Source organism: Ipomoea triloba, chromosome 8, assembly GCF_003576645.1.
Source record: "Ipomoea triloba cultivar NCNSP0323 chromosome 8, ASM357664v1".
Taxonomy (NCBI): domain Eukaryota; kingdom Viridiplantae; phylum Streptophyta; class Magnoliopsida; order Solanales; family Convolvulaceae; genus Ipomoea; species Ipomoea triloba.
Genome location: NC_044923.1, coordinates 1,135,314 through 1,146,151, shown reverse-complemented (window position 1 = coordinate 1,146,151; position 10,838 = coordinate 1,135,314). Strand labels below are relative to the sequence as shown.

The window sequence follows — 10,838 nt, the reverse complement described above, 5'->3', positions numbered from 1 at the left end:
GCAGGACCGATTTACCAAAAAAATGAAGTGAGCGGGGATTCCAATTTACCAAACAAAATGTTAAATGTAGTGAATGGGGATTAATTGTGTGGACCCCGCGGGACCCATTTACCATAAAAATGGAGTCAACGGATATTAGTATTATGTGGACTCCGCGGTAACGATAAAAAAGAAGTCAACGGATATTAGTATTGTGTTGGATATTAGTATTGTGTGGACCCCGCGGTAACGGTAAAAAAGAAGTCAACGGATATTAGTATTGTGTGGACCCCGCGGTAACGGTAAAAAAGAAGTCAACGGATATTAGTATTGTGTGGACCTCGCGGTAACGTTAAAAAAGAAGTCAACGGAGATTAGTATTGTGTGGACCCCGCGGTAATGAGGAGATACCAAAAAAAAATAAAATTGCCACCCGTAAATAATATCGTCGAAATAGGTTGGTCTGGTATAACAAATGTTGCATGGAGATTATGAAGATAGTTGACTTTGGAGATATATCGGATGGGCCAAAAAGTGTTTTAAAGAAATTAAAAAAAAAAAAAAAAAAAAAAAAAAAAAAAAAAAAAAAAAAAGAGAGATGGTCAAAAAAGTATTATGCTTGTAATAACATTTTGGTAATTGACAGCAACGGATTTAGGATTTCTGGTGAATCTTAATGTTGCATGCCAAACAGGACATTACGTAAATGTTTAGGAATGCATAAAGACAAGTTTACATAATTATTTGATTGTCTCTCTCATAGTCCTTCCCGTTTTCCCGCCCCTGCGCTGATTACCCTTCTGGGATTATGGGCATACCAAAAACTTCATCATCTTCAGTCCTTTCATACCTATATTTGATTGTTTGTAGTCTCCCTTGTAAACCTTTGTGTTGTTGAAAAGAATATAAATAGGCTCTCTCACTCCTCTCTCTCTTCTCTCTTTTCTCTCTCTCTCTCTCTCTCTCATTCTCTCTCGCTCTCTCTCTCTCTCTCCGGTTGTGTGGCCGTTTGAATTCGCTGGTAGCGTGGAAGCTCTTATTTTTTTCTTTTCCGCCATTTTTGGGCACTTTCGTTTTGCTAAAAGTTTGTTTTTTGCGTGTTTGCTCCATAAAGATTTGACCTTTTTGTGTTTTTTGTGGTTTTTGCAGCAAGATGAACCCTGTGAATGCTCATGAGCGGCCGCGCCGTGTGCCGAGAACTCGGAACCAGTGGGATGATTTCTATGTGAAGTTTAACGAGGAGAAGAAACGGAAAAGGAGAAAGCTTTCTGAGTCTGGGCCGTCCACTGATAGAGTGGGAGGTGATGGTGCTGAGAGGGGAAAGGCAGAGAAAAATGGTGTAGGTGATGATCAGGTTGAGGTGGTGGTTGGGGAGGAGAGAAAGGGATCTAGGAGGAGTGGTGAAGCCCAAAAGGCCTCATCTTTGGGTAGAAACAAGGAGATGGGGATGGCTGATATTGAATTTGTTGATGATTTTGTGGATAAGGAGAAGGAGATGATGGATGTGGAATTTGTTGAGGATTTGGTGAAAGGGGAGGGTGAAAAGGAGATGGAAATGATGGATGATGAATTTGGTGAGGATTCTGGGAAAGGGGAGAAGGGTAAAGATAAGGGGAAGGGGAAGGGGAAACAGAAAGAGAAAGAGAAGGGGAAGGGGAAGGGGAAGGAGAAGGAGAATGGGAAAGGGAAGGGGAAGGAGAAAGAGAAGGATAAGGGGAAAAAGAAGGATAAGGGGAAAGAGGAGGAGAAGGAGGAGGAGGATAGTAGCAAATGGCTAGCTTTGGTGGGTGTATGGAGTGAAAGTAGAGACAATGACACCAAAGATTTAGCTGTGGTGGAGACTGAAAATGACACCAAAGATTTAGCTGTGGTGGAGAGTGAAAATGACACCAAAGATTTAGCTGTGGTGGAGAGTGAAAATGACACCAAAGATTTACCTGTGGTGGAGAGTGCTAGCAGTGATGATGATGTTATATTTATAGGGGAAACATATCCCCTTTACAAAAACAGAACTAATAGGGTGAAGCCTATTTCAGTGGCTGATGATAAAGATGATGAGAGGAAGGGTAATAGTCAGCTTGTTCTTGTGGGGGAACCCAATCCAACCCCTAATGTAGTTTTGTTGAAACCAGGCTCAGCATCAGGCTCAAAAGTTGGGTCTGTGGATGGAAGGGGCCCTGAACCTATTACCTATGATGATGTTGCTTCATCAACCTCAAAGAGGAGGGTGGACTCTTCTGTTAGTCTCTCAAGTACAGACTCCTCAGATTTTGATGACTTTGAATCATCATCATCATCATCCTCATCTGAAGATGATGATTCAGATGATGGGGATTTCAGTTTTACTGTCCCCTCTTCTGTCCTTAAGAGGGCAGATGGAAAGGGGAAGGCTGCTGAGGCGGGTGAGAAGAGAAAAGGGATTGTTTCTCGTCTTAGATCATCTTCAACCCCCAAGCCTTTAAACAAGGATGAAAGGAAAAAGGATGAGGATGAGGATGTCGGAGGAGGAGAAGACGGTGAGCAAATACAGAAAACCATAGTTAAGAAGAGGAAGCAGAGAGCAAGAGGTCTCAATGTGAAGGACATCCTTCTTAACACTGTATTGGAGAAGGAGAGCAATCTGAATGAAAGACTCCAACGTCCCGAATTGAATGCTCCACCATTGCCCTTGAAGTTCAGATTTGAAGACGAAGACGAGGAACCACCTGTGAAAGAAGAGTGGGAGGTGGAGGTTGACAATCTCTTTGCAGACCTCGACATGGGCAGATTGCAAACCGAGAATGGTTCAAGTGCTCCTCAAACTGTGGTATGCTCACTGTTATACTGTTTTGTTAAGCTTAATGTCATTGTTTCACCAATATATATATACACTTCCATTGAATAGAATCATTAGCCACTATTTTCCTTGAGCATATATAGTTCATAATATTAGTTTCCATGGTTGCTTTTGTTGCTTGACCACACAATATTAACTGCATTATGATATGTTGTTTATGTATGTGTACATATATATATATGATCAGTGCCTAATCTATTTCTTTTCCATGCATTTTATACTGACATTGATTGAATGATTGGCAAATTTCTCCTCATACTATGAACTAAATAGTGTTGATGTGCAAAAGAGAAATGCTATTCATTCTTGCCAGCAGTGAATAACTATAGCACTAAAAATCAAAACACTGATAAGGCATAATAAAGTGTGATGCTTTTATGCATTTTGTGATGAAACATGAATTTATGTATCCCTTTTTGAAAAGGATAAAGCTAGCTTGTTGATATATACATTTTGGGTGTTCTGCTTCTGCTTTTCAGCTGCCTAATAGTGAAAATGCCTTCTTTTTCTAATCAGGAGAAGGAAAATGCAAAAGCTGATGAGGCAAATGACTGCTGCCATCCCGAGGGGCATCATTGTATCCTCGATGAACAAATTGGCATCCTATGCAAGCATTGCTTGGTTGTGTTCTTGGAGATGAAGCATTTATATCCAGACTTTGTAAGTATATAAATTTGTTTTCTTCTGCACTAGTATTTGTTATACTACTAAAAACCGGTTTGTCAAGAATATGCAAGAAAAGTACTTTCGAAATTCTGATTAATAGTTAGATATGCAAGAAAAGTACTTTCGAAATTCTGATTAATAGTTAGAAATGACTCAAAAGTACTTTCGAAATTCTGATTAATAGTTAGAAATGACTCAGAACCAGTTGTTTACTATCTTATGTATCTTTCTGTGTACTATTATAATGCCCTGCATAAATTGGCCATTTCTGAGTAAAGTTGAAATATCTTGAAGGAATGTTCTTACATAAATTAGGCCTCGTTGTAACTGCATCGTGTACAATCTTTTGAGCATTGCTATCTGTTGTTTTCTTCTGCACTAGTATTTGTTATACTACTAAAAACCGGTTTGTCAAGAATATGCAAGAAAAGTACTTTCGAAATTCTGATTAATAGTTAGATATGCAAGAAAAGTACTTTCGAAATTCTGATTAATAGTTAGAAATGACTCAAAAGTACTTTCGAAATTCTGATTAATAGTTAGAAATGACTCGGAACCAGTTGTTCACTATCTTATGTATCTTTCTGTACTATTATAATGCCCTGCATAAATTGGCCATTTCTGAGTAAAGTTGAAATATCTTGAAGGAATGCTCTTAGTTCTTACATAAATTAGCCCTCGTTGTGACTGCATCGTGTACAATCTTTTGAGCATTGCTATCTGTTGTTTTGTGAAGGCTATGAAATCCAGCCAAAGATATGAAAGGAGATTCGTTGATAGATCGGAGCACTCTGAGGATGCTGAATTTGAGTTGGGCAATATTCCTGTAAACAATTGTGCTCGGGGTGTTTCTGGAGAGACGGTGTGGGATCTTGTACCTGCTCACATTAAAGAAAGAATGTACCAGCATCAGATCGATGGCTACGAGTTCATGTGGAAGAACATTGCAGGAGATCTCGAAATTGAGAATTTGAAAGTGCTGCCATCTGATAAGGGGAAAGGCTGCATAATTTCGCATGCTCCTGGTACTGGGAAAACAGGCCTCAGTGTGGTGTTTCTCCAGGCATTTATGAAGCTCTTCCCTATGTGTCGCCCGGTTGTGATTGCCCCTCGCAGTATGCTTCTGACATGGGAAAACGAGTTCGGGAAATGGGATGCCGACATTCCATTCCACAACTTGAACAACCCGAAGCTGTCGGGGAAGGAAAACGTGACAGATGATGTTCAGGGCAGTAATTGGAAGATTTTCAAGCGAAAATCCAAGGGCAGGGAGCTGAACCGGACCCTGAAGTTGTATAGTTGGGCTAATGGCTCGGGCATTCTGGGAATCACTTATCGTCTCTTTGAGAAACTAGCTGGAGAGAGTGCAGAAGATGAAAAAGTGAGAAGAATACTTCTGAAGTATCCTGGGATTTTAGTCCTTGATGAAGGACACACTCCCAGAAACGATGAGAGCCTCATGTGGAGGGCTCTATCGAAAGTTGAGACCCCCCTTCGCATTATCTTGTCCGGGACGCCTTTCCAGAACAATTTCCAGGAGCTGTACAACACACTATGCCTGGTAAGTCCTGAATTTTCTGTCCCCACTCCTAGCAGCACTCGAAACTTTTTGCAGAAAGGCAAGGCAGTGAGGAATAAGTGGACTTCGATTACCAGTTCTATCGTCAACGATGAGAATGGCAGAAGGATAGAGGAGCTTAAGGCGATGATTTCCCCGTTTGTGCATGTGCACAAGGGTCATATTCTGCTCGAGAAGCTCCCTGGCCTAAGGGACGCGCTGGTTCACTTAAAGCTCACAGAAATGCAGCAGAGGCTGCTTGATTTGGTCTCGAAGAAGAATTTCATCGAGCAGGACAATTTGATGACTCTGATATCTGTCCATCCTTCCCTCGCCCCAGAAAACATCTGCAAGAATGGGGAAAAAGAGCTCGAGCTCGATCCTAGTGCTGGAGTGAAAACAAACTTTGTTTTCGAGCTCGTCAAGCTGTGCAGTGCTCACGGGGAGAGAGTCATAGTCTTCAGCAGACTTATCGAGCCACTGTCACTCATCAAGCAGCAGCTACTGCACCATATTAAGTGGTCTGAGAACGAGGAAATTCTGTACATGGATGGCAAGATCGATGCAAAATATCGCCAAGACAGGATTTCTGCTTTCAACAATCCTGCTAGTGTAGCCAAGGTTCTTCTTGCCTCCACTGCATCCTGCTGTGAAGGGATAAATCTGATTGGCGCCTCGAGGATCGTGCTGCTTGATGTCGTGTGGAACCCTTCCATCACGAGGCAGGCCATCAGCCGGGCTTACAGGCTTGGACAGACCAAAGTTGTGTACGTGTACAACCTGATTTCGTCCACATTTGAGGCCAGAAAATATGAATGCCAAGCGAGGAAAGACAGGATGTCTGAGCTGGTGTTTTCTGCTCGGGAGAATCATTCCAGGGCGGAAAATCCCTCTGCAGCAGATGTGATCCTCGAAGCAATGGCTGAGAACGAAAGGCTCCGGGGGATGTTCGAGCTGATTGTGCACCAGCCCAAGACTCAACAAATGCTGTTGGCTGATCCCACCGAGGGGCCAAAGCTCGCAGACCAGCCCTAAACCTTCCCGGGATTAAGGTGGGACAGCAAAGTTCTCATTGCTCATTGCTCATTTTATATATACATATCATCTTTTTTTTTTTTTTTTTTGGAGTTTTACAGTGACCATTGGTTGCTGTTTTGCAGGTCTGCATGATTCATCTTCAAGACTGCAGCTGAAAGTCATATGTTCTTGAGTCTTGAATCATTATTTGTGAAAGTATATTCACAATTTATAGCTTTTGTTTTCTGGTTCTGTATAACCAGATGTATTGACATTGAATTATACAACATTTTATTGTTTTAATGATTTGTTTGAACCTTTTTAATGATCTGTTAGCAGTATGTCCTTCTATCCTTTTGAATGATCTTCTATCCTTCATCAAGGACTAAAAGGCGAGGGTATTTGGGTATTTCAGAAGCATTGTATTGTTTTAACAACGAGGTTGTTTTCCTTGCCCTGTGACCCTAGCCGGCAAAAGGTCACAAGGAGATCTGTTAGTAGTATGTCCTTCTATCCTTCATCAAGGACTAAAAGGCTAGGGTATTTCAGAAGCATTATATTGTTTGTTTTAACAATACGCCACAAGGAGGTAAACTAACCTAGGTTATCCATAGCTGGCCGACTCAAACCCAGGAGTTTGAGGTTCGAACATATGACCACTCCACCTAGTTTCTCAAAGAGACATTCACACTGAACTATGCTGTTTTGTTAACCATAATATTATATTGTAGTTTCAGCCATATACTTCCATTAAATCATCACCCACAGTGTTCCTTGTCTATAGTTCACAATATTAGTTTCAATGTTTGCTTTTGTAGTTTGACCACACAATATTATTAGCTGCATTATGCTTGCCATGTTCTTTATGTATGTATGATCAGTACCTTTAGGTTAACTTGCAGTTTGGTGTGGTGTTAAGTGTTAACCAAAGGGTAAAAGTGGAGTTGCATGTAATTGGGAGATTAAAAAAAAATAGCTGGTGTTATGTTTGTAATGAAAATATGATTTGGACTTCAAAAAACAAAGTAACAAACTCTCAATTTTCTCCAATTTCTGTTCAAATTTTATTCTAGGAAAGAAAAAAAAAATTGATAAAAATCATGACCCCTTAATCCCTTACAGAGACGGAACCAGTGTGGGGGCAGCTGCCCCCCTCCCGGACCGCACCCCTCCCTTTATATATATGTATGTATATACACACATATATAGCATCAAAGTGTATATAAAGCGTATATTTATGTTAAAACTATTAATAGTTTAAGTACTAGTTGGTTGAACTCTAAATTTGAAAGTTTATGTCATGATTTCAAATCCTTGTGGTCTAGTGGCACCCGGTTGCACTCCACGTGGGAGGGGTAGGTTTGAGCCTCAGTAAAGGTAATATTGGCTCTTTGTACTTCATTTGGTTGAGAAAGTAGTTATGAACAGATATTACATTGTAGCAGAGTCAATAGTACTAAAAAAACACTTATTCTTTAATTTGTCTTTTTAATGTGTTCCTGTCTGATCTTTTATTATATTAAGCAATCGTAATATTATAAAAAAGTAAAATGTGAGTACATGTAAAATTACATTTTAAAATTGAAATCAATCCTTTCACATTATTCTTTGGACTCGTCCTGGTAAAGTTGGTTGGGTGGGTAAAGTTGTGTGTATACCCATATATAGAGGTGCCCAAGGTTCAGTTCTGGTTCGGTTTTGGTTCGGAATCGCCGGTTCGCGGTTCCAAAATAACCGGAATCATAATTGAAACCTTATGTGGACTGTTCTAGTCCGGTTCTAGAATAACCAAAACCGCCAGTTCTAATCGGACTTCTATTATTTTTTTAATGCGCAAATTTAGAATTTTAGGTTACGCAGCAGTGCATTTGCACTGTTGCATCACCTAATTGCACTGATACGCTATCTCCTCTAACATATTACATAATATAATATATATTATATTAGAATATATGTTATTTAGTATATATAATACTCCGTATAATATAATATATACTCCGTATTATATATAATATATGTTATTTAGTATATATAATATATAATAATATATAAGTTATCACGGTTCCGATTCGGAACCGATGATTTCGGTTCCAAATATCATGAAATCGCGGAACCGTCCGTACAGTTTCGGTTCTGATTCGGTTCCAACAATATACGGTTCGGTTCGAACTGAACCGTGATCATCCCTACCCATATACATACAAGTTTAAAAAACAAAAGAAAATGTTTTTAAAAAAAAAACAAAACAAAACAAAAGCTCTCTTCTTTTAACATAATCGCCATGGATATTTTGTGGTGGCTGCGTGCCTGCAGTGACCGTGTTAATCCCGGGAACTGTTCCTTTTCCCCATCTTTGGACTTTTTTGTAATGTAATTGCTACAAGTGTGATTTTTGTTTGTTTGTTTCTTTCTTCTTGATTTTTTTTATATCTGATTTCATCCACATTCGAGATGAGAAAATATGAAAGCCAAGCGAGGAAAGACAGGATGTCTGAACTGGTGTTTTCTGGTCGCGAGAATCATTCCAGGGCGGAAAATCTCTCTGCAGCAGATGTGATCTTGGAAGCCATGGCTGAGAACGAAAGGCTCCGGGGAATATTCGAGCTGATTGTGCACCAGCCAAAGACTCAAACCGAGGGGCCAAAGCTCTCAGACCAGTCCTAAACCGTCCCGGGATTAAGGTGGGACAGCAAACTTCTCATTGCTCATTGCTAATTTTAGGGAAAATCGCACTTTTGGTCTCCCAATTGTTACCCGATCTGCAATGTTGTCCCCCATTGTAAATTTTAGTTAATTGGGTCCTTAATAGTTTTAAACCTTAGTCAATTTCGTCCTCCGGTCAGATTTCTCACTAACTAGGGTTAAAACCATGGACAATTTGGTAAATTCGCAACACCACTCAATTTTACCCCAATTTCCTCCTTCTTGGCGACTCTGGCGGAGAAGACAATGGGGATATTACCAGCTGCATCTGCTCGGAGAAGTCGCCGCCGGTGTAATTCCACGATCCGTTCAGTGGGTATGGTCTACAGCGAATTATGACCGGCAGAGGCAAGGGCAGTGCTGCTGCGGCGTTGTGGTGCACTGAGGTCTCATATTTGTCAGGACGAGGAGGCGAAATCGAAGAAAAAAGAGAGCTCCAATATAGTGCAGGAGGTTATTAATGCGCGGCCGCCGCTGGTGACGACTTCTCAAGGACGGGTACATGCATTGCCTTCTCGATTCAATGACTTGGTTCTGGATAATTGGAAGAAAGAGAACAGTAAAGCTACTACTTTAAGGGAATTGATTTTTGGACCTGGGTTCAATCCATATAAAGAAAAATCTGTTTGAAGAAGGGTGAGATTCGCAATGAAGTTGGGAATAAGAAGAGCATTGATGACGTCGTTCCGGACTCCTGGGCGTTGAATGAGCTATTATCCATGCTGTTAAATCTCTGTTCCATAATTTCATTCTTCAATGGAGGTAAGGACTTTGTATTATGTGCTACGCTTACATTAGCTTTGATTTTTCTATGGCATTCAATTGCATCCCTGCGAATTTTTGCTGTGAAATTTCTGGTTTTGGATTGAATATATCTGGCCCTTGGGTTCTGCTTTAGGTTAGAAGACTAGTATTCACCATTGAATTTAGCACATTACTGGAAACAAATTGTAATCTGTAAATTCTTCACTGAAGTCATAGCAAACCTCTTGGACACATATGATGACAATATATATTTAATTGATATAATGGGAACTTGTTGGTTTTGTTGGTAAATTTTGATATTCAATTTGATATATGTAATCTTTGCAGTTGTATGAAAGCCAGTAGTTAGACAGAATCATCAACATGTCACTGGCAGGTATAAACTATCAAGTTCCACTTTAATCACCCAGTTCGTCGATCGCTAGCAACCACAGCGGCAATGCCGTCACCATAGATTCCGGCGTGAGTGACAAATCTAAAAAGCAATACAGGAGGAAGGAGGAAATTAGGGTAAAATTGAGTGGTGTTGTGAATTTACCAAATTGCCCATGGTTTTAACACTAGTTAGTGAGAAATCTGACCGGAGGACTACGTTGACTAAGGTTTAAGACTATTAGGGACCCAATTAACTAAAATTGACAATGGGGGACAACATTGCAGATCGGGCAACAATTGGGGGACCAAAAGTGCGATTTTCCCCTAATTTTATATATGCATATAATCTTTTTTTTTTTTTTTTGAGTTTTCCAGTGACCATTGGGTGCTGTTTTGCAGGTCTGCATGATTCATCTTTAAGACTGCAGCTGAAATTCATATGTTCTTGATTTCTTGAATCATAATTTGTGAAAGTATATTCACAATGTTCATTGACATATAAAACTATTTACTTTTGTTTTTTCTGGTTCTGTATAACCAGCTGTAATGGCATTTAATTTTAAAGTATTTTCTTGTTTTAATGATTGGTTTTAAACTTTTTAATGATCTGATCTGTCAGTTTATCCATATTTATTTAAAGAAAAAAAAAATATTTCTCACATCCTTTTGTATTTCTCACTAGTCTTGCACAAATCTTGTACAAGAACTTCAGGGATAGTCAATCTCAACAAATTTGAATAGTTGAATCATCTATTGAACTTTATCAAACCAATCATTCTTTTCTAGTGGTTTTTATTTGTTTTATTTATGCAGAAGAAGCAAAAACAAATAGAAATTATGTGAAGGGAGGTTCTATTAGGAGGGGATTGAATTGGAAAATAAAAAATATTTTTAAAAATTTTTATTATAATAATTTTAAATTAAAAACTAAAAAAAAAA

The 10,838-nt window shown here is 39.5% G+C and overlaps 1 protein-coding gene across 1 annotated transcript; it reads left to right on the top strand.

The window, feature by feature from the left end:
- The first annotated feature begins 750 nt into the window (after positions 1–750).
- Positions 751–6,397, top strand: LOC116027546 (SNF2 domain-containing protein CLASSY 3-like). Its single transcript, XM_031269247.1, has 5 exons — positions 751–1,000; positions 1,129–2,785; positions 3,332–3,475; positions 4,218–6,091; positions 6,200–6,397. Exons 2-4 carry the CDS (start codon positions 1,133–1,135, stop codon positions 6,072–6,074), a joined length of 3,654 nt encoding a protein of 1,217 aa, XP_031125107.1. The 5' UTR covers positions 751–1,000; positions 1,129–1,132; the 3' UTR covers positions 6,075–6,091; positions 6,200–6,397.
- Positions 6,398–10,838: the final 4,441 nt, after the last annotated feature.